Below are 25,620 nucleotides of genomic sequence, written 5' to 3' on the forward strand. Positions count from 1 at the left end.
TCTTTCTTCAGACATACCTTGCATATTCTTTTGCCTTGGCTCTTTCAAATCAAGTGATAGGAGCAAGTTGCCATGTTCTAAGAAAAATCTTGTTGGAATTTTTATTAGAATTTTATTGAATCTAGAGCTCCGTCGGAAGAGAATTTACAGCTTTGCAATATTGAGTCTTCTTATCCATAAATCTGTTATATATTTTATTTAACTCTTCTTTAATGACTTTAAAGTTTCACAAGTTTTGTCATCAAGGTCTTACATATTTTATTTGATTTGGTTGCAGAGACTTTTTATTTGCTACCATAAGTGGTAACTTTTGGTACCAGTTTTATTTTCTAATTGATTGTTGCTGTGTAGAAATGCAAGTGACTTTCTAATTTTGACTTTTGTATCCAGCAACTAATTTACATGTATCTGGAGATGCTTTCAAATTTACGGTAGACTCACAACGCCTCATCTACAGATTGTCACCATTTTGCTTTTCTTATTTCCTCTAGAAATTTCCTTTTTCTGGTGCATCACACTGGCTAATGTTTTCAGTTCCGTAGAAGTGGTGATACTGTGGGGCGCCTGGGTGGCTCAGTCGGTTAGGCATCTGACTTCAGCTCAGGTCATGATCTCACCGTTCATGGGTTCAATCCCCGTGTCAGGCTCTGTGCTGACAGTTCAGAGCCTGGAGTCTGCTTCGGATTCTGTGTCTCCCTCTCTCTAGCCCTCCCCTGCTCATGCTCTGTTTCTCTCTTTCTCAAAAATAAATAAACATTAAAAAAGTGGTGATACTGAATGTGCTTACCTTGTTTGTGATCTTGAAGAAAATGCTTTCAAAATTCATCACGTATAATATTTGCTTTATCAACTCAAGGTAATTCCCTTCTATTTTAGTTTGCTAGTAGTTTTTGTTATGAATTAACTTCTTATGGGTTGAACTCTGCATCTGTTGAAATAGTTCTCTCTTCCTTAATCTGTGAATACAGTGATTCTATTAATCTTACATTTGCCAATATTTAATCAAGTTTAATTCCCGGGACAAACCAACTTTGGCATAGCTTATTTTCTGTTTAATATTTGTTACATGTTGCTGCCTGGGCTTTTGCATTTTTGTATATGGGTGAGCTTGTACTGTGATTTTCCTTTCTTCTGTCCTTGTTTGGTTTTGGTATCAAGGTTGGGCTGGCTTCATGACATCTGGTGGAGAGTGTTCCTTCCTTTTCTGTTCTCTGGAAGTCTGTGTAAGATCAAAACTTCGTTTTCCTGAATGTTTAGTAGACTTTGTAAAGCCCTTTAGGCCAGGTGTTCTTTGTAGAGACTTCTTAAAAACTTCTGTAATGGGTATAGGGCTATAGAGTTTTTTAACTTCTTCTTCAGGAGTTTTATTTTTCTAGGACTTTTCCATTCCCTCTGTTTAAACACTGTAGCATAAGGTTGTTCATAATTTATCTTTTTCTTTATTTGTACTCGTGTTCCCTTGTCATCCATAAGTGTTCTTTATCCTGTTTTTTCTTACATCTTCTCCAATGAATCTCAAATAATATTTTTCAGGTTTATTATTTTTAAAGAATGAACTTTTGGCTTTATTGATCCTCTCTGTTACATGTTCCCTTTCTCTTTCCTTACTTTTTACTCATATATTTATTTCCTTCAGGTTCTTATAAAATTTGTAGAGTCTTTTTAAGGTTTTAAATTTAATGCCAGTATCGTTAACCTAGTGTTGTATTAGTGTACAATATAGTGATTCAGCAAATCTGTCCATGACTTGGTGCTCACCATGATAAATGTACTCTTAATCCCCTTTATCTGTTGCACTCCACCACCCATCTCCCTTCTGGTAATCATCAGTTTCTTCTCTATACTTAAGGGTCGGTCTCTTCTTTTCTCTCTCTCTTTTTTTCCTTTGTTCATTTGTTTTCTTTCCTAAACTCCACATCTGAATGGGATCACATGGTATTTGTCTTTCTCTGACTTATTTCACTTAGCGTTATACTCTCTAGTTTACTCCATGTTGTTGCAAATGACAAGATTCCATTCTTTTTTATGGCCAATTAATATTCCATCATGTATATATAGACCACACCTTCTTTATCTGTTCGTCAGTTGATGGGCATTTGTGCTGCTTCCTTAATTGGGCTCTTGGAGATAATACTGCTGAAAACATTGGGGTGCACGTATCCCTTTGAATTAGTATTTTTGTATCCTGTGGGTAAATACCCTGTGGTGCAATTGCTGAATTGTAGGGAAGTTCTATTTTTAACTTTCTGAGGAACCTCCACACTGTTTTCCACAGTGGCCATACCAGTTTGCACGTCCACCGACAGCGTACGAGGTTCCTTTTCCTCCACATCCTCGCCAACACCTGTTGTCTCTTGTGTTGTTGATTTTAGCCATTCTGACAGGTGTGAGGTGGTATCTCATTATAGTTTTGATTTATATTTCCCTGATGATGAGTGATGTTGAGGGCATCCTTCCATGTGTCTGTTGGCCCTCTGGATGTTTTCTCTGGAGAAATGTCCATGTTCTCTGCCCATTTTTAAATTGGTTTAGTTGTTCTTTTGGTGTTGACTTATATCAGTTCTTTATATATTTTAGATACTAACCCTTTATCAGGTATGTCATTTGAAAATATCTTCTCTCATTCGGTAGGATGTTTTTAGCTTTGCTGATTGTTTCCTTTGCTGTGCAGAAGCTTTTTATTTTATGAAGTCCCAATAGTTTATTTTTGCTTTTATGTCCCTTGCCTCAGGAAACATATCAGAAAAATGTTGCTATGGCTGATGTCAAAGAAATTACTGCCTGTGATCCCTTCTAGGGTTTTTATGGTTTCAGATCTCACATTTAGGCCTTTAATCCATTTTGAGTTTATTTTTGTGTATGGTGTAAAAAAGTGGCCGAGTTTCATTCTTCTGTATGTTGCTGTCCAGTTCTCCCAGCACCATTTGTTGAAGAGACTGTCTTTTTCCCATTGGATATTCTCTCCTGCTTTGTCAAAGATTAATTGATCATATAATTGTGGGTTCACTTCTGGGTTTTCTACTCTGTTCCATTGATTTATGTCTATTTTTGTGCCAGTATCCCACTATTTTGATTAATGAAGCTTTGAAATATAACTTGAAGTCTGGAATTGTGATGCCTCCAACTTTGCTTTTCTTTTTGAAGACTGCTTTGGCTACTCAGGGTCTTCTGTGGTTCTGTACAAATTTTAGGACTGTTCTAGCTCTGTGAAAAATGCTCTTGGTATTTTGATAGGGATTGCATTGAATAGTAGATTGCTTTGGGTAGTATTGACATTTTAACAATATTTGTTTTTACAATCCATGAACATGGAATGTCTTTCCATTTTTTGGTGTGTCGTCATCAATTTCTTTCATCAGTATTTTATAGTTTTCAGAGTATAGGTCTTTCACCTCTTCTGTTCCTAGAGATTTTATTGGTTTTGGTGCAGTTGTAAATGGGATTGTTTCCTTAGTTTCTCTTTCTGCTACCTCGTTATTAGTATATAGAAATACAACAGAATTTTGTACATTGACTTTTGTATCCTGTGATCCTACTGAATTCATTTATCATCTCTAGTATTTTTTTGGTGGTGTCTGTAGGGTTTTCTATAGATAGTATCCTGGCATCTGCAAATAGTGATAGTTTTACTTTTTCCTTACCAATTTGGATGCCTTTTATTTATGTTGTCCAATTGCTGTGGCTAGAACTTCCAATACTATGTTAAATAATGGTGGTGAGAGTGGACATCGGCATCTTGTTCCTGACCTTAGAGGAAAGACTCTCACTTTCTCACCACTGATTATGATGTTCACTGTGGGTTTTTCATATATGGCTTTTCTTATGTTGAGGTATGTTCCCTTTAAACCTATCTTGTGGAGGGTTTTTATCATGAATGGATGTTGTACTTTGTCAAATGCTTTTTCTGCATCTATTGAAATGATCATAAGGCTTTTATTCTTTCTTTTATTGATATGATATGTCGCATTGATTTTGTGAATACGGAACCACTCTTTGAACCCAGGAATAAATCTTACTTGATCATAGTTAATGTTTGTTTTGTTTTGTTTTTTTTTAATGTATTGTTGGATTTGGTTTGCTAGTATTTTGTTGAGGGTTTTTGCATCTGTGTCCATCAGATACTGGCCTGTACCTCTGGTTTTTAGTGGTGTCTTTATCTGGTTTGGGTATCAAAGTAATGCTGGCCTCATAAAATGCATTTGGGAGTTTTCTTTCGTCTTCTATCTTTTGTAATAGTTTGAGAAGAACAGGTATTAACTCTTCTTTGTATGTTTGGTAGAATTTGCCTGTGAAGCCATCTGGCTCTGGACTTTTGTTTATTGGAGGTTTTTTGATTACTGATTGAATTTCATTAATGATAATTGGTCTGTTGAAATTTTCTACTTCTTCCTGATTCAGTTTTGGTTGGTTATATGTTCCTAGGAATTTATCCATTTCTTCTAGATTGTCCAATTTGTCATCATAGAATTTTTCTTAATATTCTCTTACAATTCTTTGTGTTTCTGTGGTGTCAGTTGTTACTTTTCCTCTTTTGGGGGGGTTGTTTATTTACGACCTCCCTTTCTCTCTCTCTCTCTCTGATGACTCTGGCAAGAGGTTCGTCCATTTTCAAGGAACCAAGTAGGCTCCCCAGTGTGATAATCTGCTTCTTGCCCCTCTCTGAAACCATGGCTCGCTCCCTCTGGTAGCCAGACCTGTGGGGTTTAGCCCACACCATGTCTCTACCCTTTCTACCCTCTTTAATGTGGCCTCTTCTCTACATTTAGTTGTAGAGGCTCTTCTGCCAGTCTTTGGGTCATTTTTGGGGTTGTCTGCACTGATGTGAGTGTTGTCTAGTTGTACCCATGGGACAAGATCCATTTAGGGTCCTCCCACTCTGCCGTCTTTGCCAGGAGTCTCCTGTTGAGTCTTGATTTGAGACCTAATGTATGATCAACACTCGTAAATAGTCCATATGCGCTTGAAAAGATTGTTCTCCAACTTTTGGTCTAATGTACGTATGCTTATTAGCTTAAGCTTATTAAATTTACTGTTAAAATGATAAACTAGCCTTCTTATTTTACATTAGGTCGATCTAATAATTACTGAGAGAGAAATTTGTTAAAAAAAATTTCCCCTGGTGATGGTGGATTGTTTTCCATTTTCTTGAAGCTCTGTCAATTTGCTGTATAGACGTTTTGAAGATGTGTTGTCAGGTACATTCAAGTTTAAAAATCTTATATCTTTCCGGTGAGTTGAACCTTTTCCTCATGACGTGGTGACCCTCTTCATCGCCAATGAATGCTTATTGCCTTCCAGTCTCCTTTAGCAACTATCACTGTCATTACGCCGGCTCTCTTGGTTATGTCCCATGGTGCTTGAATTCCTCACGGCTGGACTTTGAGTTGCATGTCTCCAGGCAGGGTTTGTCGACTTCTGCAGGCTCCCGGGAGACACTGTTAACCTAGGACCATACGGAGTTACATTCAGCCCTTGAAGTTTTTCTGACTACAGAGATAGCACGAATGTAGGACAGACCATTTGTGGGACTGGTGGTAGTTACCAATGTTAGGGGGACATCTATATCTTTTCCCCTTTATCCATTGTCAGTTTCTTGGCTGACCTTGACAGGTTAGGTTGGTTTCTAGCTAATACTCGTGCAGAGGCGTAGCCATTAGTTCAGAGCCTCCTCCGAGGTGGAAACCAGCTTTGGCTGGTTTCTGTGCTTTAGCCCATACCTTCTGCAGCCCTTCAAAATCGCCAAGAGCTTGGGGCACAGCCTGGCTTCCCCACTTGCTTACCTCTTCAAGTTTCCAGTTTCAATTTATTTTGGGCCTTTGGAAAATTTTCACTTTCTTGCTAGCTTCGTGATTCATCTAAAAAAAATATTTTTGTTATTTTGTCCAGCCCGGAGCTATTTTTATTGGGAGGACCACTCTGGTGCTCTTATTAAAAAAAAAAAAAAAATGGATCTCTCCATAGAGTCTTTCTCATAAATATACTAAAATCAGGTTTTATTTGGTTGTGATTTCTGTCTGGTGTATTCTAAGGTTTCAGAAATAAAAACGGAAGATGATTCAGCATTAATCTAATGTATGCTGCTCTTTTGACTGAAATAAGGAATATTGTGAATCAAAACCTGACTTAGAATTCTTTTTACTGTCTCACTTCTTACTTCTGTGTGGTCTAAACCAGGATGTTGGGGTGAGGAGCCATTTCGGTGTTTTTAAAAAATATTTTGTAATGTTTATATATTTTTGAGAGAGAGAAGGAGAGAGAGGGAGAGAGGGAGAGAGAATGAATGGGGGAGGGGCAGACAGAGAGGGAGACACAGAACCCAAAGCAGGCTTCAGGCTCTGAACTGTGAGTGCAGAGCCTGATGAGGGGCTCGAACTCACAAACCATGAGCTCATGACCTGAGCCGAAGTTGGACGCTTCACCAACTGAGCCACCCAGGCGCCCCCAATTTTGGTGTTTTAAAACTAAGAACTTTCAATAGCAATTCAGTGCTCAAAAGAATAAAAATATATTGCTCCTTGAACTGAATTCACAAGACTAATTCTTTTGACACGTTAGGGTTCGTTTCCTGTCTTCCAATGTACCTCCATAAATATTGGGTTAAGGTACAGTTGTTTGCTGTGCATCTTTGGGGAAATCAGTTTACTTTTCTGTGCTTTAGCTTCCTCTGATATCAAGCAGGAATGTAGTAATTCCAAGCACCGGGGCTTGTAGGTAGGACGAAATAAATAGTTCATGGAAAGCCCTTTGCATAATTCCTGGCCCAAAGTAATCATGGAGTGAACAGTAGCTGCTCTTGCTGGCCATTTATCTTTAATTTCAGAATCTGATTTTATTCTAACCCTTTCTCAGGTATGTGCCCGTCCAAGATCTGCTGGGAATTTACAAGAAGCTCTATGGCCGAGAAGTCATCACCAAAAGTGCAATCGTTGACTGTACCTACCTTCAGTTCTTGGAAATGTAGGTGTCGCCCAGAGGAGAGCTTACAACTGATCTCAGTGTGACTTCCTTAGAGCGCTTTCTGACGTTTTAGTTTCCTGAGTTGGGTTTTGGATTTACGGGATTTTGCTCATTCAAAGGCAGTTGCACGATAGTAGCTACATGTGAATGGAGTTTTTTCCTTCATTATCTGCTTCGCTTCTCTGTACAAACCACACTCACAGGCAAAATTGTTGTTCATGTTGCAGGTATGGTGAGATGCTAGCCGTTTCCAAGGTAAAGGCTTCATTCTTCACAATCTCAATTTAAAGGATTACGAAGACACCAGGAAAAGCACTTATTGGTAACTTTTCTTTTTCTCTACTGTAGCTTTATCCCACTTATTCCAGAAGATCCCCGTTTTTGGTGGAACAATTCCAAGAATATTTCCTGGGGGGACTGGATGACATGGCGTATTGGTCCACGAACATCTTCCGTCTGACGAGCTTCATGTTAGAGAACGGGACCAGGTGAGATCTGGCTCTACTTGTACGTGGTCCTCCTGCCCTGCCTCCCCCCCAACTATTGTGCTCAGGTTTTCCACTGATCAAATACAAAGCTCTCATGAAGTGCTAGCCTCTCTCGTAACCAAGGAGGGAGAGCAAGGAACTCCCTCCCTCACCTCAAAGCTCAGACGCGCTCCCATGTGGTTACACGTGCTGCTGTCTCCGGTTTTGGGGACGGAGAGGTGGATCCTGCAGAACTGTGGTCAGTGGGAGGGCCCCCTGTCCACCCCCGTGCCGCGTCCCCTCTTCAGGGAGGACCCGAGCTGTGCGCAGGCTCCGGCAGCCAGGGCCCAGTGAGCCTCCTCTCCACCTGCCGCCATCTCAGGGTTAAAGGGTTTCAGAAGCCGCTGCACCAAACTCCCTCCTCTGAAGTGAAACGAGGAGTGGATGCATTTGTAAATCACAGCCTTCGGTTGGAGTCTGACATTCAGCCCGTGTGGAACAGCGTCTGGAGCGCCAGCTCCCGCCCTGCGTGTCCAGGATGAGTGTTAACCGGGGCCTCCGACCGGGGTAGACCAGCCCACTTCCAGCCGCAGTAGAACTTTGGGCTCACAGAGTCTCCCTGCTGGATGAGGGAGCCAAGGCTCCTCTCGGATCTGGCTTGCAACCACCCCACTGAGTATGCAGCCCCCGTGCACTGCGCAGCTAAGTGGGGTGAGGGGTGGTCTGGAGAGGGAGCAGCGGAGGCAGCACCCCATGCAGACAAGGGCAGTGGGAAAGAGGGTTTTAGGGCCGGATCTGTACCAGATGGCAGCTACTCCAGGTAAGGAGTATAGGACTGGGGTTATAAATTGGAGAGGCCCAAATGTGTGTAGCTCTGAGATATTATATGCTGGATGCTATTCTCTTGGCCTTAAAGACATTTGCTAGTATTCGGGGCTGGCTCAGTTGGTCAGGTGTCCGACTTCAGCTCAGGTCATGATCTCACCATTAGTGGGTTCAAGGCCCACGTCAGGCTCCGTGCTGACAGCTCAGAGCCTGGAGCCTGCTTGGGACTCTGTGTCTCCCTCTCTCCCTGTCCCTCCCCTGCTCACATTCTGTCTGTCTGTCTGTCTCTCTCTCTCTCTCAAAAATAAACAAACATGAAAAAAATAAAAACACTTTTAGTATTCAGAGAACGTTAACCATAATTATATATTGTGACTTGGAACAGAATTCCTTTGCGTGATAAATTTGACATTAGACTGTAAATATTAAACCTGTTTTAAGTAGCTGGGGAACAGTGAGATAAACAATCCAATATAAATACTATTTTTAATAGTGAAATAAGCCTCCGGTGAAATCTCCAGGCTCTCCTTCTGTGGCCATGGGTTTTGGGTGCACACGATGGTAGAGGATGGGCTTTGGAATTTTCCAGACCTGCCACTCACTGCTGGGTTATCCCAAGCAAGTAACTAAACCTCCCTGAGCTTTGTTTTTTTATCTGTGAAATGGGGCAGAAATAATTCTATCTTTGATCACGGGGCTGTTGGGAGGTCCACCTGAGGGCGCTCGTGTAAATGGTTCAGTGTGTAGGAAGCACTTCATACATGTTGGCTCCTAGTGTTAGGACCACCATTGGAAGGAAGTTCAGTTTATGTGGGTCGTGTGAGTGTGAATGACCTGCGTTTATTTGTTTTAAAGATGTTCTCTCTTTTTAATTTAAAAAACAATTTTAAATTAATTTTTAAATTTACATCCAAGTTAGTTAGCATCTAGTGCAATAATAACTTCAGGAATGGAAACCAGTTATATGGGAATCCCCATAAAACCCCCAGGGCTCCTCCCAACAAGTGTCCTCCTTGATGCCCCTTCCCCGTTAAGCCCTCCCCCCCGACTCATCACCCTTCCAGCATCTTCCTTGATGCCCCTTCCCCGTTAAGCCCACCCCCCCACTCACCACCCTTCCAGCAATCCTCAGTTTGTTCTCTGCATTTAAGAGCCTCTTATGTTTTGTCCTCCCTCGTTGTTTTTATGTTATTTTTGCTTCCCTTCCCTTATGTTCATCTGTTTTCTATCTTAAATTCCACATATGAGTGAAGTGATATGATATTTGTCTTTCTCTAATTTCGCTTAACATAATACCCTCTAGTTCCATCCACATAGTTGCAAATGGCAAGATTCCATTCTTTTTGATTGCAAGTAATACTTCATTGTATATATATATACCACATCTTCTTTTAAATTTGTTTTAAATATTTATTTTTGAGAAGGAGTCAGAGTGAGCAGGGAAGGGGCAGAGAGTGGGAGACCCAGAATCCGAAGCAGGCTCCAGGCTCTGAGCTGTCATCACAGAGCCTGATGTGGGGCTTGAACTCACGAACTACAAGATCATGACCTGAGCTGGAGTCAGACACTTAACTGACTGAGCCACCCAGACACCCCAATATACCACGTCTTCTTTATCCATTTCATCCGTCAATGGACTCTTTGCATACTTTGCATACTCTTTGCGTACTTTGGCTATTGTCAATAGTGCTGCTATAAACATTGGGGTGCATGTGCCCCTCGAAACAGCTTACCTGTATCCATCCCTTGGATAAATACCTAGTAGTGCTACTGCTGGGTCATAGGGTAGTTCTATTTTTAATTTTTTGAGGAACTTTCATTCTGTTTTCCAGAGTGGTTGCACCAGTTTGCATTCCCACCAACAATGCAAAAGAGATCCTCTTTGTCCACATCCTCGCCAACATCTGTTGTTGCGTGAGTTGTTAATGTTGGCCATTCTGACAGGTGTGAGGTGGTATCTCTTTGCGGTTTTGAGTTGTCTTTCCCTGATGATGAGTGATGTTGAGCATGTTTTCATGTGTCGGTTGGCCATCTGGATGTCGTCTTTGGAGAAGTGTCTATTCATGTCTTTTGCCCATTTCTTCACTGGATTATTTGATTTTTGGGTGTTGAGTTTGATAAGTTCCTTATAGATTTTGTATACTAACCCTTTTAACTGATATTTCATTTGCAGATCTCTTCTCCCATTCCGTCAGTTGCCTTTTAGTTTTGCTGATTGTTTCCTTTGCCGTGCAGAAGCTTTTTATTTTGATGAGGTCCCAGTAGTTCATTTTTGCTTTTGTTTCCCTTGCCTTTGGAGACATGTTGAGTAAGAAGTTGCTGTGGCCAAAGTCGAAGAGGTTTTTGTCTGCTTTCTTCTCGAGGAGTTTGATGGCTTCCTGTCTTATGTTTAGGTCTTTCATCCATTTTGAGGTTTTTTGTGTCTGGTGTAAGAAAGTGGTTCATTCTTCTGCAGGCCGCTGTCCAGTTTTCCCAGCACTACTTGCTGAAGAGACTGTCTTTTTTTTTTTTAATTTTTTTTTAACGTTTATTTATTTTTGAGACAGAGAGAGACAGAGCATGAATGGGGGAGGGTCAGAGAGAGGGAGACACAGAATCGGAAACAGGCTCCAGGCTCTGAGCTGTCAGCACAGAGCCCGACGCGGGGCTTAAACTCACGGACCGCGAGATCGTGACCTGAGCTGAAGTCGGCCGCTTAACTGACTGAGTCACCCAGGCGCCCCAAGAGACTGTCTTTATTCCATTGGATATTCTGTCCTGCTTTGTCAAAGATTAGTTGGCCATACGTTTGTGGGTCCATTTCTGGGTTCTCTATTCTGTTCCATTGATCTGAGTGTCTGTTTTTGTGCCAGTACCATACTGTCTTGATGATGACAGCTTTGTAATACAGCTTGAAGTCTGGGATTGTGATGCCTCCAGCTTTGCTTTTTGGGGTCTTTGGCTATTTGGGGTCTTTTGTGGTTTCATACAAATTTTAGGATTGTTTGTTCTAGCTCTGTATAGAATGCTGGTGTTATTTTGATAGGGATTGCATTGAATATGTAGATTGCTTTGGGTAGTATTGACATTTTAACAATATTTGTTCTTCCTATCCAGGAGCATGGAATCTTTTTCCATTTTTTTGTGTCTTCTTCAATTTCTTTCATAAGCTTTCTATAGTTTTCAGTGTATAGATTTTTCACCTGTTTGGTTAGATTTATTCCTAGGTATTTTATTGTGGTTTTTGGTGCTATTGTAAATGGGATCAATGCCTTGATTTCTCTTTCTGTTGCTTCATTATTGGTGTATAGGAATGCAACTGATTTCTGTGCATTGATTTTATATCCTTTAACTTTGCTGAATTCATGGATCAGTTCTAGCAGGTTTTTGGTGGAATCTTTTGGGTTTTCCATACAGAGTGTCATGTCATCTGCAAAGAGTGAAAGTTTCACCTCCTCCTGGCCGATTTGGATGCCTTTGATGTCTTTGTGTTGTCTGTTTGCTGAAGCTGAGACTGACAATACTATGTTGAATAACAGTGGTGAGAGTGGACATCCCTGTCTTGTTCCTGACCCTCGGGAGAAAGCTCTCAGTTTTTCCCCATTGAGGATGATGTTAGCGTTGGGTGTTTCATATATGGCGTTTATGGTCTTGAAGTGATCCTTCTATCCCTACTATCTTGAGGGTTTTTTCCAAGAAAGGATTCTGTATTTTGTCAAATGCTTTCTCTGCATCTATTGAGAGGATCATGTGGTTCTTGTCCTTTCTTTTATTGAGGTGATGTATCACATTGATTGTTTTGCAGATGTTGAACCAGCCCTGCATCCCAGGTATAAATCCCATTTGGTCATAGTGAACAAGTCTTCTAATGTATTGTTGGATCTGGTTGGCTAGTATCTTATTGAGGATTTTTGTGTCCATGTTTATCAGGGAAATTGGTCTATAGTTCTCCTTTTCAGTGGGGTCTTTGGTTTTGGAATCAAGATAATGCTGGCTTCATAGAGTTTGGAAGTTTTCCTTCCATTTCTATTTTTTGGAACAGCTTCAAGAGAATAGGTGTTAACTCTTCTTTAAATGTTTGGTAGAATTCCCCTGGAAAGCCATCCTGCCCTGGACTCTTTTTATTTGGGAGATTTTTGATTACTAACCAATTTCTTTACTGGTTATGGGTCTGTTCAAATTTTCTATTTCTTTCAGTTTTGGTGGTGTATGTATTTCTAGGAATTTGTCCATTTCTTCCAGATTGCCAACTGTATTGGCATATAATTGCTCGTAATATTCTTACTATAGTTTGTATTTCTTTTTTATTTTTTTTAACGTTTATTTATTATTGAGAGACAGAGACAGAGCATGAGCAGGGAAGGGGCAGAGCGGGGGAGACACAGAATCCAAAGCAGGCTCCAGGCTCTGAGCTGTCAGCACAGAGCCTGACCTGGGGCTTGAACTTGTGAATTGTGAGATCATGACCTGAGCCCAAGTCGGACGCTTAACTGACTGAGCCACCCATGTACCCCTTGTTGTTCATATTTCTGCTGTGTTGGTTGTGATCTCTCCTATTTCATTCTTGATTTTATTTACTTGGGTCCTTTCCTTTTTCTTTTTGACCAAACTGGCTAGGGGTTTATCAATTTTGTTAATTTTTTCAAAGAACCAGCTCCTCGTTTCATTGATATATTCTGTTATTTTTGGTTTTGATAGCATTGATTCCTGCTCTAATCTTTATTATTTCCTGTATTCTTCTGGTTTGGGGTTTTATTTGCTCTTCTTTTTCCAGCTTTTTAATGTGTAAAGTTAGGTTATGTATCTGTGACCTTTCTTCCTTCTTTAGGAAGGCCTGGATTGCTATATACTTTCCTCTTTGACCTCCTTTGCTGCATCCCAGCGGTTTTGGGTTGTGGTGCTATCATTTTCATTGGCCTCTATGTACTTTTTAATTTCCTCTTTAACTTCTTGGTTAGCCCATTCATTCTTTAGTAGGATGTTCTTTAGTCTCCAAATATTTGTTGTCTTTCCAATTTTTTTCTTGTGGGTGATTTCAAGTTTCATAGTGTTGTGGTCTGAAAATATGCACGGTATGATCTCGATCTTTTTGTACTTGTTGTGGGCTGATTTGTGTCCCAGTATGTGAACTATTCTGGAGAATATTCCATGTGCACTGGAGAAGAATGTGTATGCCACTGCTTTAGGATGAAATGTTCTGAATATATCTGTTAAGTCCATCTGATCCAGTGTGTCATTCAAAGCCATTGTTTGCTTGTTGATTTTCTGCTTAGATGATCTGTCCATTGTTGTCAGTGGGGTACTGAAGTCCCCTACTATTATGGTATTATTATCAATGAATTTCTTTATGTTTGTAATTAATTGATTTATATAGTTGAGTGGTTTCATTTTTGGGGGCATATATATTTACAATCGTTAGATCTTGGTGGATGGACCCCTTAATTATGATATAATGCCCTTCTGCATCTCTTGATACAGTCTTTATTTTAAAGTCTAGATTGTCTGATATAAGTAAGTATGGCTACTCCGGCTTTCTTTTGTTGACCATTAGCATGATAGATTGTTCTCCATCCCCTTACTTTCAATCTGAACGCATGTTTAGGTCTAAAGTGGGTCTCTTGTAAACAGCATATAGATGGATCTTGTTTTCTTATGTGTTCTGATACCCTCTGTCTTTTGATTGGAGCATTTAGTCCATTGAAATTTAGAGTGAGTACTGAAAGATATGAATTTATGGCCATTGTGTTGACTGTAGAGTTGGAGTTTCTGGTGGCATTCTCTGTTCCTTTCTAGTCTTTGTTGCTTTCGGTCCTTTAAGGTTTGTTTCATCTTTTCTCACCTCAGAGAGTCCCCCTTAAAATTTCTTGCAGGGCTGGTTTAGTGGTCACTAACTCCTTTAATTTTTGTCTGCCTGGGAAACGTTTAATCTCTCCTTCTATTTTGAATGACAGCCTTGCTGGATAAAGAATTCTTGGCTGCATGTTTTTTCGATTCAGCACATTGAATATATCCTGCCTCTCCTTTCTGGCCTGCCACGTTTCTGTGGATAAGTCTGCTGCAAACCTGATCTGTCTTCTTTTGTAGGTTAAGGACTTTTTTTTCCCTTGCTGCTTTCATGATTCTCTCCTTGCCTGAGTATTTTGTGCATTTGACTATGATACGCTTTGTTGGTAGTTCGTTTTTGTTCAATCTAATGGGAGTTCTCTGTGCTTCCTGGATTTTGATGTCTGTGTCTTTCCCCAGGTTAGGAACCTTTTCTGCTATGATGTGCTCATATAAATCTTCTACCCTTTTTCTCTCTCTTCATCTTTTGGGACCCCTATGATTCAGATGCTTAAAAAATTTTTTAATGTTTATTTTTGGGGGGGAAGGAGGAGCAGAGAGAAAGGGAGACACAGAATCCAAAGCAGGCTCTAGGCTCTGAGCTGTGAACACAGAGCCTGAAGTGGGGTTCGAACTCATGGACTGTGAGATCATGACCTGAGCTGAAATCATGAGTTGGATGCTTAACCAACTGAGCCACCCAGGCTCAGTTTTATTTTTGAGAGCGTGTAAGCAGAGGAGGGGCAGAGAGAGAGGGACAGAGGATCTAAAGCAGGCTCCAAGCTGTCAAAACAAAGCCCAATGTGGGGCTTGAACCCATGAATCATGAGATCATGACCTGAGTCAAAGTTGGACGCTTAACTGAGTGGGCCACCCAGGTGCCCCTAAAGATTTTATTTATTTTTTTTAATTTTTTTTTCAACGTTTATTTATTTTTGGGACAGAGAGAGACAGAGCATGAATGGGGGAGGGGCAGAGAGAGAGGGAGACACAGAATCGGAAACAGGCTCCAGGCTCTGAGCCATCAGCCCAGAGCCTGACGCGGGCTCGAACTCACGGACCGCGAGATCGTGACCTGGCTGAAGTCGGACGCTTAACCGACTGCGCCACCCAGGCGCCCCAAGATTTTATTTTTAAATAATCTCTATACTCAACATGGGGCTCGAACTCACAACCCCGAGATCAAGAGTCTCATGCTCTTCCGACTGAGCCAGCCAGGTGCTCCAACCTTTATTTGCTTTATAAAATCCGTGTGTAATGATCCTCAAGTGGAGAATAGTTTCGGCATTTGTTTTGGGTAGGTTGTCCAAATAGTTATGGACAGCCAGACCTTACTCTTTAAAATTTTTTTAAACGTTTATTTATTTTGGAGAGAGACAGAGAGACAGAGTACAAGTGGGAGAGGGGCAGAGAGAGAGGGAGACTCAGAATCCGAAGCAGGCTCCAGGCTCTGAACTGTCAGCACACAGCTCAACGCGGGGCTCGGACCCATGAACCGTGAGATCATGACCTGAGCCAAAGTTGTACGCTTAACCGACTGAGCCACCCAGATGCCCCTAAACCTTACTCTTTAATTAGGAGAACTAGTTGAGAAGGAACAGATTTGTCTCTTGATCTCTGTTCTGCTTTATCAAGGCAGAAAATTCCTTGAATTGATTGTCTCTTCACACACAAAGAAAGATTCATCAGAGTTTGTGGAACTTGGTGGAAATATGGAGAAAGGCTCCAAAGAAAAAGGAGGCAAATTCAGGAGCGGGAGAAACAGTGTGTCCACTGTCATATTATAAGGATTTCTCAGCGTCCTGATAATTATCTTCCAAAGCAGATTTGTTGCTTGAAACTCCTAGTGTGGCTTCTGGAAGAAACAGTGGAAGAATGGTAGTTATGTTTGCGGCCGGAGCTCTGCATAATTCAAAAAGGATTTGTAACTGTAGCGTTCTTGCTGTAAGGCTGCCATCCCGATCCTGGTGTTGGAGAACAGAACATTTGAGGAAAAACCTTTTCCAAAGCTGAACGCTGGCCCTGAGAGAGATGATTTTTTTTTAATTGTTTATTTATTTTTGAGAGAGACAGAGAGAGAGACAGAGCATGATTGGGGAAGGAACAGGGAGAGAGGCAGACACAGAATCCAAAGCAGCTCCAGGCTCTGAGCTGTCAGCACAGAGCCTGACATGGGGCTTGAACTCATGCATTGTGAGATCGTGACCTGAGCTGATGTCAGATGCTCAACCGACTGAGCCACCCAGGTGCCCCTAAGAACAGCCTCTTGTAATGTAATACTCCCTTGCTTAGTGCTTCCTTCCAGAGGGAGAGGGAAAGTTTACCTCTTATGTTCTCTTAGTGGCCGTGTCAGTTTACAAATCTTTGTTTTTAAAGGAATGAGGTGAAGAAAATAAGACCTATTGGAGCATATGCGGGCATAATCGGGCAGAGAGGGGTGCCGTTGGAATCCGTTTCTTTTTGTCTCCAACTCCCAGAGGGTTCACGGTAGCGTGGGGCAGTGGAACAGGTTCACTGGGAGGGAGGAGGGCGGCGTGAGTCTGGGGTGACCAGAGCAGGTGCACAGGAGGGAGGGGGGCGGGTTCAGAGCCCCACACTGGGCTTTGTGCCGACAGCTTGGAGCCTGCTTTAGATCCTGTGTCCCTCTCCTCCTCCTCCTCGCAGGGAGGGGTCTGGGGTGACCAGGGTGTGGGGCTGCCTGCGGTCGGCTCATACACCCTCAGCACGGAGGCCCCCGCTCCTTCAGCAGTGCCGTCCGGCTCCGTCACGAACGCCTCTAGACTAAGGCTTCTGGACGCGGCTTCAAGTGCACCACCGATTCTCAGTAAAATTCATGCCTGGACAGAAGGTAGTAGAAAAATGCCTGATTCATCTGTGTCCCCAGTGACTGCAGTCTGCCCGAGAACCCTCTGTTCATTGCCTGCGGCGGCCAACAAACCAGCGCCCAGGGGTAAGTGGATTCCAAACCTGTTCATAGAGAAACAACATCCAAACCGATCAAGGAACACACCGAGGGGTGCTCGGTAGACATGAAGACGGGATCTGTAGACAGGTAGGTGCGTGGGTCCGCCATTTACAGCCGTGTGATTTTTCGAGCAAGTTGCTTAATTTTTTTTGAGGTGCAACTTCCTCCTCCTGGCAAGATAGAAAAAAACACATGTCCATATTCCCAGAATCATGGCCTGGATTTCGTGCCAGCATGGATGTAAAGCAATTAGCATATCAGCGAGTCGCTCGCTAAGGAGTAAAAATGGTAGTTCATGGTGTTATTACTATCGCTGTTAGTACTCATCAACTTTACTTGCTCAGGGTGAAATCTGGGTAGTCCTCGAGGAGACCGGGTGAGCAGAAGATGGTCAGGTGGTTCCTGAGGAGGGGGCCAGGGGGCCCGACTTGTATTCTGAGTCCCTGTGGGGCCCCGTCCCGACCACATGCGCCTACTAAGCGTGTTCGTATTCTGCACGTCAGTAACGAGAGGGTGTTTCCTCCTCGCTGGCTCCAGGGGCTGGTTTAGGCTTTGAGGCCTCATCGTGAGCAGGACAGAGACGGTTCCTGCGCCCCAGGGTATGTGTCCGGCAGGGAGATGGGCACTGAACAAAACTCATAGACAGTCTCAAGTGTCAGGAGGGACGTACCATGGAGTGCCCTGACCCCATCACAGGAGAACCCTCGGCGACAAAGTGGTGTTTCCGTGGATATTTCAGGGTGAGCGAGGGGTAGATACTCGGACGCCGCTGCAGTGAAAGAGAGTGTAGAGCCGCAGAACAGGAGAGTTAAGCCCTCATGGTTTAATTTATTTAAATGAGGTAAGCCTTTGTTTTTTTAATGTAACTGAATTGAATGCCTCTGGCTCGAGCTTGTAATGTCTAGGTTGTCAGAGTCCCTACACCGGCTGGCGTTGTACGTGGGCCCCTGCGTTCACTCCCGTTTCCCGGCTGCTCTGTCCCGCTCCTCTGGGCGTCTGGTTTGTTGCCTCTTAAAATATATGACTTTGAAAACATACTTTTATTGCATGGTTCATTCCAGTGTGTCTTTGAAGATAAATCCGTGTGCCTGGATACCGGCGTCCCAAGCACCTACCATTTCTTTTTTTTTAAGTAGTCTTTTTTTTTTTTTTAATTTTTTTTTTAATTTTTTTTTTCAACGTTTATTTATTTTTGGGACAGAGAGAGACAGAGCATGAACGGGGGAGGGGCAGAGAGAGAGGGAGACACAGAATCGGAAACAGGCTCCAGGCTCTGAGCCATCAGCCCAGAGCCCGACGCGGGGCTCGAACTCCCGGACCGCGAGATCGTGACCTGGCTGAAGTCGGACGCTTAACCGACTGAGCCACCCAGGCGCCCCTAAGTAGTCTTTTTTTAATGTTTATTTTTGAGAGACAGGGTATGAGCGGGGGAGGGGCAGAGAGAGCGAGGGAGACACAGAATCGAAGCTCCGACTCACGAACCCACCAAATCATGACCTGAGCTGAAGTCGGACGCTCACCTGAGCCACCCGGGTGCCCCACCTACCGACTATCTCTTGACCATTTGCATGAAATGCTGAAATCCCGTCTTGTTGTTGTTGTTATTTTTAGTAATCTGGAAGAACTTTACACCTTTTATACCAGAAAAGTTTGAGGCTCCAGGAAGTAGTTTTCTATAAGCACCGGCTCTTAAACCTTGGAAATGTGTTCAGTGAAATTCTGCGGAATGTCCTGGGAAGGTTTTTCTCTTTCACCTTCCAGATAATAGGATTTCATGGTCTTTCACCCGAGATGGACCTGACTTCATGTCCATCGTTCGGGGGCCTGTTGTTTCCTCAGTCTGTCCCATTTTGTGGTTCTCCCTTCCAGCAGCTCCAAAGTACAGAAAAGTGATTTCCATAGGAATTTGACTGCGTCCCTCACTAAAGAGACTGGAAAAAATATAAACTATACTGAAAGAGGAGTGTTCTTCCGCGTGGATTCCTGGACCTCGGTAAGAGTTTTCTGTTGCTATGGAGGGGGAGGGTGTGAGCTGCCCACTGCGATCTTGACCTGCAGACGTACCGGCTGTTTACTTGTTCACTGAGCGCCCTGTGCGCCTCCAGGCCAGCAAATACCTTTGGCCTCCAAATCTGGTTTTCTCCAGAGACGTCCTGAGATGTGAGTCTGGACCTTTGTGGCCTTTGGCAAGTCCCGCGGAGCCTGAGGTGGCCCTGGCGGATGCTGCATGTGAAATCCATCCATGCGATCATCTTTTAAGTGTCAGACAGTTTGGGGAGTCTGGGTGGCTCAGTCAGTTAAGCGTCCAACTTCGGCTCTGGTCACGATCTCACAGTTCGTGGGTTGGAGCCCCGCGTGGGGCTCTGTGTTGACAGCTCAGAGCCTGGAGCCTGCTTCAGATTCTATGTCTCTCTCTCTCTCTCTCTCAAACTCTCTCTCTCACCTTCCCCTGCTGATGCTCTGTCTCAGTCCCTCAAAAATTAATAATAAAAAAAAACGTTAAGTGTCAGACACTCAACTGGGTGTGTAAGATGAAAGGGAAATAGACTGTGACCTTGAGAACAGGTGTCTATTTGGGGTGATAAGTACACAGATAATCATATGCAACAAATAACGCGGGTGGGCAATACTCTGCCTGTGAGACAAAACTTCCTTCTTTGACTTAGGCCTTGAACAGGAGGTTATATTTCATCAGTGAGCATGTATCTCTGTGGGTTGGGAAAGTTTGGGGGATATTTGGAAATACGAGTAGACTTTTTGGCCTGGAAAACAAGACAAGGGATACAAAGTACTCGGAGAGGTTTGGGAAGGCACTGGACTGTGAAAGAGCTCTTAACGCCGGGAGAAGGGTTCACGCGACATCGTCTAAACGGCGCCTCTGGGAGTTGGGCAAGGGCCTGGGCGGGTCTGTTCTGTGGGGGTGCAAGCAGTGCCGACACGGGGGACGGGCTGCAGCCGCCCCGAGAAGGGCCCCTTACCTGGGTTAGCGCTCTGCTGTTGCTGCCTTAAAATTCCTACTCGCTGTTGAACTAGGGGCTCTGTGCTTCCATTTTGCACTGGGCTCCACAAATGACACAGCCAGTCCTGACCCGGGATCCTCTGTCACACACTTATCCTCTTGTCCTAGTTATTTGGATCCCCTTCATAAAAAGGGAAGTCCTGTAAGAGAAACACTTCATGTTCCTGAGGCCTGTCGTGGTGCCTGGCACACAGCAGGTGCTGATTAAATGCTTCCTGGCTGAACGAGCGAGGCAGAGCTGGGCATTAGGCTGGGCGTCTGTGTGCAGCCCGCCAGGCGGACTGGATGGGAAAACCAGGAGGCATGGGCCTTTCCTGCAGGGCCCTCAGCGGGCTCTTCTCTGGAGCCCGAGCTACGAGGGGCTGTCCCCCTGCTCTGGCCGATGCCACTCCGCCCGGGGCAGGCCTCGGAATTCTGGTCTGGTCTCGTGACGCCCTCAGGTGGGTTTAGAGCTGTATCCCCTGGGCTTGGACGGATCTGGTACGTGGCCGGATTATTCAGGGCCGCTTGGGTGCGCGAGCAAGTTCCGAACAGCTGAGCATCCCACACGGACGGCCCGGTCCCCACTCCAGTGCTTTGCAGCTGAGCTCTCCTGCCTGACGTGCCTCTACCTGCTGTGGTTTGGAGGGCGTTTGGGGCATCTCGGTGGTGGTCCAGTTCTTGGGGGTGAAAATATGCACAGACACGCACACACGGACACAGAAATGCACACACACGACGCATGCATACACAGAGATGTGCACACACACACCCATAGACACACACATAGACATGCCCCTGCACATGCATAGACACACAGATACACAATCAGTTCCATATTGAATGAACTTTTAAGCTATTTTAATCCATTAGCTTTCTTCCGTCCTGTTCTTCAGGTTAACACAGAGCACAGACCATCCTGACTTTGGTTCAGGCTAAGCCCCAGCAAACTTCCTTACCCGCTGGTGTGAGACCTGGGGCTGTAACTGCTCCCCTCCCCTCCCGGCCGCATACTGGGATAGTGATTGGCCTGCCCTGACTGCCCATCCCAAGTGGTCTTAGCTATTGATTGGAATCAGTGCTTTATTTATTTATTTATTTATTTATTTATTTATTTAGCACTTGTCAAAACTGGCTTCCCTTAGTCTAATACTTTTGACAAGAAATAATAGTTTTGCCGATGATGCCATGGGTCTTTACCTGCCTGTACTAATTTTGTTTTCCAGGATTCCCTTACTTTTGCGTACCAGGCTCTGGAGAGGAACATACGGACAATGTTCACGGGCGGCTCTCAGCAGTCGCTGAAGCACGTCTCCAGCCCCTTGGCTTCTTACTTCCTGTCTTCTCCCTATGCAAGACTCGGTTGGTAGGTAGAAGTTTCTCCTATTCCTGAATGCTATCATCAGCATGACTTTCAGTCATTGAACAGATTTCGGATGGCACCTGTTAGCACCTCATATTCCGTTCCGGTCACCATCAACAAAAATATTAATTTAATTTCATCTTTATAATAACCACTTGGGGCACCTGGGTGGCTCAGTCAGCTAAGCGTCTGACTTTGGCTCAGGTCATGATCTCACGGTTCGTGGGTTCAAGCCCCGCATCAGGCTCTATGTTGACAGCCTGGACCCTGGAGCCTGCTTTGGATCTGTCTGTCTGTCTCTCTCTCTCTTTCTCTTTCTCTCTCTCTGCCCCTCCCCTGCTTGGACTCTCTCTCAAAATAATATACATTAAAAAAATTTTCAAAACCCAATAACCACGATCTCCTTAAAATTGGTGAAAATGTGTTTAAATACAAGGAGCTTTCACCTGACTGAATAATTACAACAATAAAGTATTACAGAATATTTGCAAAGCTTCAATGTTCTTGAAGACCTAATGTCACAGACGTTTGGGAATCTAATGACATTAGAAGCATATGAACAGATGGCTAATCCAGTGATCGGAATATCCTAACTTCACATGACAAAAGCCTAGTAAACCACGGTAATTATAAATACAATGTTGGGGATGCCTCTGATTTTAATAATCAACCGAAACCGAGCCCCAGTATATAGAAGTGATTGTTTTCTGGAGGTTTGGGGACACTTCTTTTTTAAGTCACGCTCCTTTTTTTTTTTTTTTTTAAAAATTTTTTTTTCAACGTTTTTTATTTATTTTTGGGACAGAGAGAGACAGAGCATGAACGGGGGAGGGGCAGAGAGAGAGGGAGACACAGAACCGGAAACAGGCTCCAGGCTCTGAGCCATCAGCCCAGAGCCTGACGTGGGGCTCAAACTCACGGACCGTGAGATCGTGACCTGGCTGAAGTCGGACGCTTAACCGACTGCGCCACCCAGGCGCCCCTAAGTCACGCTCCTTAAATCCGTATGACATTGTTTCCCTTGGAAACATTTACTGACAGCTCTTCTTTTTTGGGCCACTAACGCGTGCAGCCCCAGCACAGGAATGGGGGGTGAATGTTGTTTTTACTGGCCGTTCAGTCGTGCATAATGGCTCCTCGTGGCCGCCTTCCCGAAGGAGCCAGAGGAGGCCTCCTGCTAGGCTTGCGGTCACATGGGGGGGGGGGGGTGAGGACAGGGGGGTGTGGGGGTGGGGGAGCAGCAGTGAAGACGGAGGTCTCTCCCCTGCACCCAGCCTCGGAGCGCAGGGAATAGCAGTGTCTCCCTGGTGCCTGTCAGCCCCTTGGAAACTACTTGTCTCCCTCTGTTCTGCCTTCTATTCCTTTTGTGGCCATAAGAACGAGAATAAACAGATGATCTCTGGTCTTTCTAGCTGCCCCAGCAAAGACCTTTGAACCTTTGGGTTTGTCTACTTCTGTACCTGCTCCATCATAGATTCTCATTTAGAATCACCCACTAGGGCGCCTGGGGGGGCTCAGTCGCCTAAGTGTCTGGCTCTTGATTTCGGCTCAGGTCATGATCTCACGGGTTCATGTCGTGTTTTCTCTCTCCCTCTCCCTCTCTCTCTCTCTGCCCCCTCCCCTTGCTTGTGCTGTCTCGCTCTCTTTCAAAAATAAATGAATAAACTTAAAAAAAAGAAAGAAAGCAAGATCTACTAACTACATTGAACAGTTAGTATTTTTCACAGCACACGGCACCCCGTGCAGCTAAGGTAGAGATAGCATGTATACTTAACACGTTTGTCCCAGACTCAGTTCATGTCTGTTTGTTACCTGACCTGTCAGAGCCCGTGCCACTGGCTGGGTGCAGTTGTCCTCTCTTGCCAGGCGAGCTCAGGACCATGCACAGCTATTCTGGGTTTTGCATAGAGGACCTGAGGCTCTGTGAAGACGCTTTTCACCTGCTCGGGTCATAGGGCCCAGAAATGCCCAGAGGCCTTGGTGGCCTCAGTGTCGTCGTCGTTGTTGTGTTTCTTGGAGAGCAAGACCGAATCACAACGTAAACTCAGACGTGAATGCTCTCCGCAGTCAGGCAGGGTGAAGAAGTCAACAAGAGGAAGTTCTAGGGAGGAAGGACACAGGAGACCGTCTTACCCATAGTTCTCAGCAGATACTGCGGGGGGTCCTCTCTTCTTCCCCGCAGGGCAATGACCTCAGCTGACCTCAACCAGGACGGGCACGGCGACCTGGTGGTAGGCGCTCCAGGATACAGCCGCCCCGGCCACGTCCAGGTCGGCCGCGTGTACCTCCTCTACGGCAACGACCTGGGCCTGCCCCCCATCGACCTGGATCTTGACAAGGAGGCCCACGTGATCCTGGAGGGCTTCGAGGTGAGGCGCCCATCTCCAGTTTTTCCTTTTGGTGTCCATAAGCCACTGCCTGTCTTTCTCAGCCGAGTCTCCAGAGTGAACAGCCAGTCACAAGAATGACGGTAGCAACACACAGCCGGTGGCCGATGCTTATTTTAAATGCTTGTTTTTAGTTTTGAGAGCGAGAGACAGCACTTGAGCAGGGAAGAGGCAGAGAGGGGGACAGAGTGCTAATGGAGGAGGGGCAGAGAGAGAGGGGGACGCAGAATCCGAAGCAGGCTCCAGGCTCCGAGCTGTCAGCACAGAGCCCGACGTGGGGCTCGAACCCGTGAGACGTGAGATCACGACCTGAGCTGAAGTCGGATGCTCAATGGACTGAGCCGCCCAGGCGCTCCACGCTTTTCCGTTTTTCAAAGCCCATCCACTTCGTTGATGTCATTCTATCATCAACTGGATGTGTTTAGTCGAATACCTTCTGAAAACACACCTATTTAGAAGGGCTCTGAGTAGCCAGTCAGGACGTGATTTCTTGATATTACATCCCCACTTTTTGTAAACCTCCCCCTTTTTATACACAAATTTTTATTTTGTTAGAATTTCAGATTCACAGACGAGCTGTAGGGACAGTACAGAGTTCTGTACCCACTTTCTCCTAAATTAACGTCTTATGTGAACCAGCACCTGGTGCATGACTGTTCCCTAAACTCCAGACTTTGTTTGGATTTCATTCCTTGTTTTTTTTAATGTTTATTTTTGAGAGATGGAGAGAGAATGCAAGCAGGGGAGGGGCAGAGAGAGGGGGAGACACAGAATCCGAAGCGGGTTCCAGGCTCCGAGCTGTCAGCACAGAACCCGACACGGGGCTCGAACCCATGAGACGTGAGCTCAAGACCTGAGCTGAAGTCGGATGCTCAATGGACTGAGCCACCCAGGTGCCCCTCATTCCTTGGTTTTAAGTGGTTCATCAGCAGAAAAATCCCACACGGACTATATGGATGTCCGGCACGGAGTCTGCATTGACCCCTCTTGGGAGCACCAGGAGCCTGGAAGGTTCCCCCGGGGCCTGACCGGCATTCGTTCTCACAAGAGCTGTCTGCGGCCACGCTCCTTGGCACAGACGAGTGTGGGAGCTGGGGCAGAACTGCGTGCTCCGAATACCAAGCACCGGGGGAGGGAGCCCCGGACTTGGATCAGAAGCTGGTTCCTGTCCCGGGTAAACGGCAAAACCCCCTGCTGTCGAGTTAATGCTGTGGAGACCAAACAAGATGACGATGTTCTTGGACCCATGTCCACAAATGAAAAGCACGGGGTTTAGGACCTGACCTGACGGAAGGGGCCCTGTATGTGAGCGTTCGTCCGAAGTCGGCTGGCCGGTGTGTGAGGTTACACAGTCCCGGAGGGACAGCATTTTTCGGAACCTTCTGACACCACACGAGAAAGTTCCAAAATCAGTCTGCCCGTTGCTGTTTGCTCCTGACTTCTTCACAAAGCCACTCCGTGTCAGCCTTTTGGGTAGGGTCTAACCCTTTGGGCTCCTGCAGACGGGGAGCGAGAGCGGCGGCTGTCGCCTGGGGACAATCGAGTGTCACACACTCGGGACGTGGAGGGGGCAGCTCTGTGTTCTCGTCTCCCAGTGACCTTCGAGGAGAAGGAAGATGGCCAGAGGAAGGCGGGGACTAGGGAGGGGACTCCTCCGGTCCAGCCCGAGTCTGCAGTGAGCTTTTCTGTGTCCTTGTCTGTAGGGTGAAATGCATCTGTCGTGGCCCCTTCCTCATGGCCCACGTGCTTTGTGCCCTGGAGCATTCCTTTCTAGTCTGTCGAGTTCCCGCCTCGCAGGAAGGGGCAGTCTTAAGAGGCACCATGCACATGGGTGTAGCGCCATGAGCCAGTACATA

At 44.9% G+C, this 25,620-nt stretch overlaps 1 protein-coding gene across 3 annotated transcripts in view; it reads left to right on the forward strand.

Annotated features, from left to right (window-relative positions):
* The window catches only part of GPLD1 (glycosylphosphatidylinositol specific phospholipase D1), a 67,397-nt gene that overhangs the window by 25,004 nt on the left and 16,773 nt on the right, over positions 1–25,620 (forward strand). For 2 of the 3 annotated variants that reach the window (XM_043590705.1, XM_043590703.1), the window contains exons 9-15: positions 6,850–6,957; positions 7,185–7,212; positions 7,306–7,445; positions 16,936–17,001; positions 18,886–19,009; positions 21,241–21,380; positions 23,560–23,746. In XM_043590705.1, coding sequence (XP_043446640.1) covers positions 6,850–6,957; positions 7,185–7,212; positions 7,306–7,445; positions 16,936–17,001; positions 18,886–19,009; positions 21,241–21,380; positions 23,560–23,746 — 793 coding nt within the window. The remainder of the gene's footprint in view (positions 1–6,849; positions 6,958–7,184; positions 7,213–7,305; positions 7,446–16,935; positions 17,002–18,885; positions 19,010–21,240; positions 21,381–23,559; positions 23,747–25,620) is intronic. The other variant, XM_043590704.1, reaches the window with a different exon arrangement.

The sequence above is a fragment of the Prionailurus bengalensis genome, chromosome B2, assembly GCF_016509475.1.
Source record: "Prionailurus bengalensis isolate Pbe53 chromosome B2, Fcat_Pben_1.1_paternal_pri, whole genome shotgun sequence".
In the NCBI taxonomy this organism is placed as follows: domain Eukaryota; kingdom Metazoa; phylum Chordata; class Mammalia; order Carnivora; family Felidae; genus Prionailurus; species Prionailurus bengalensis.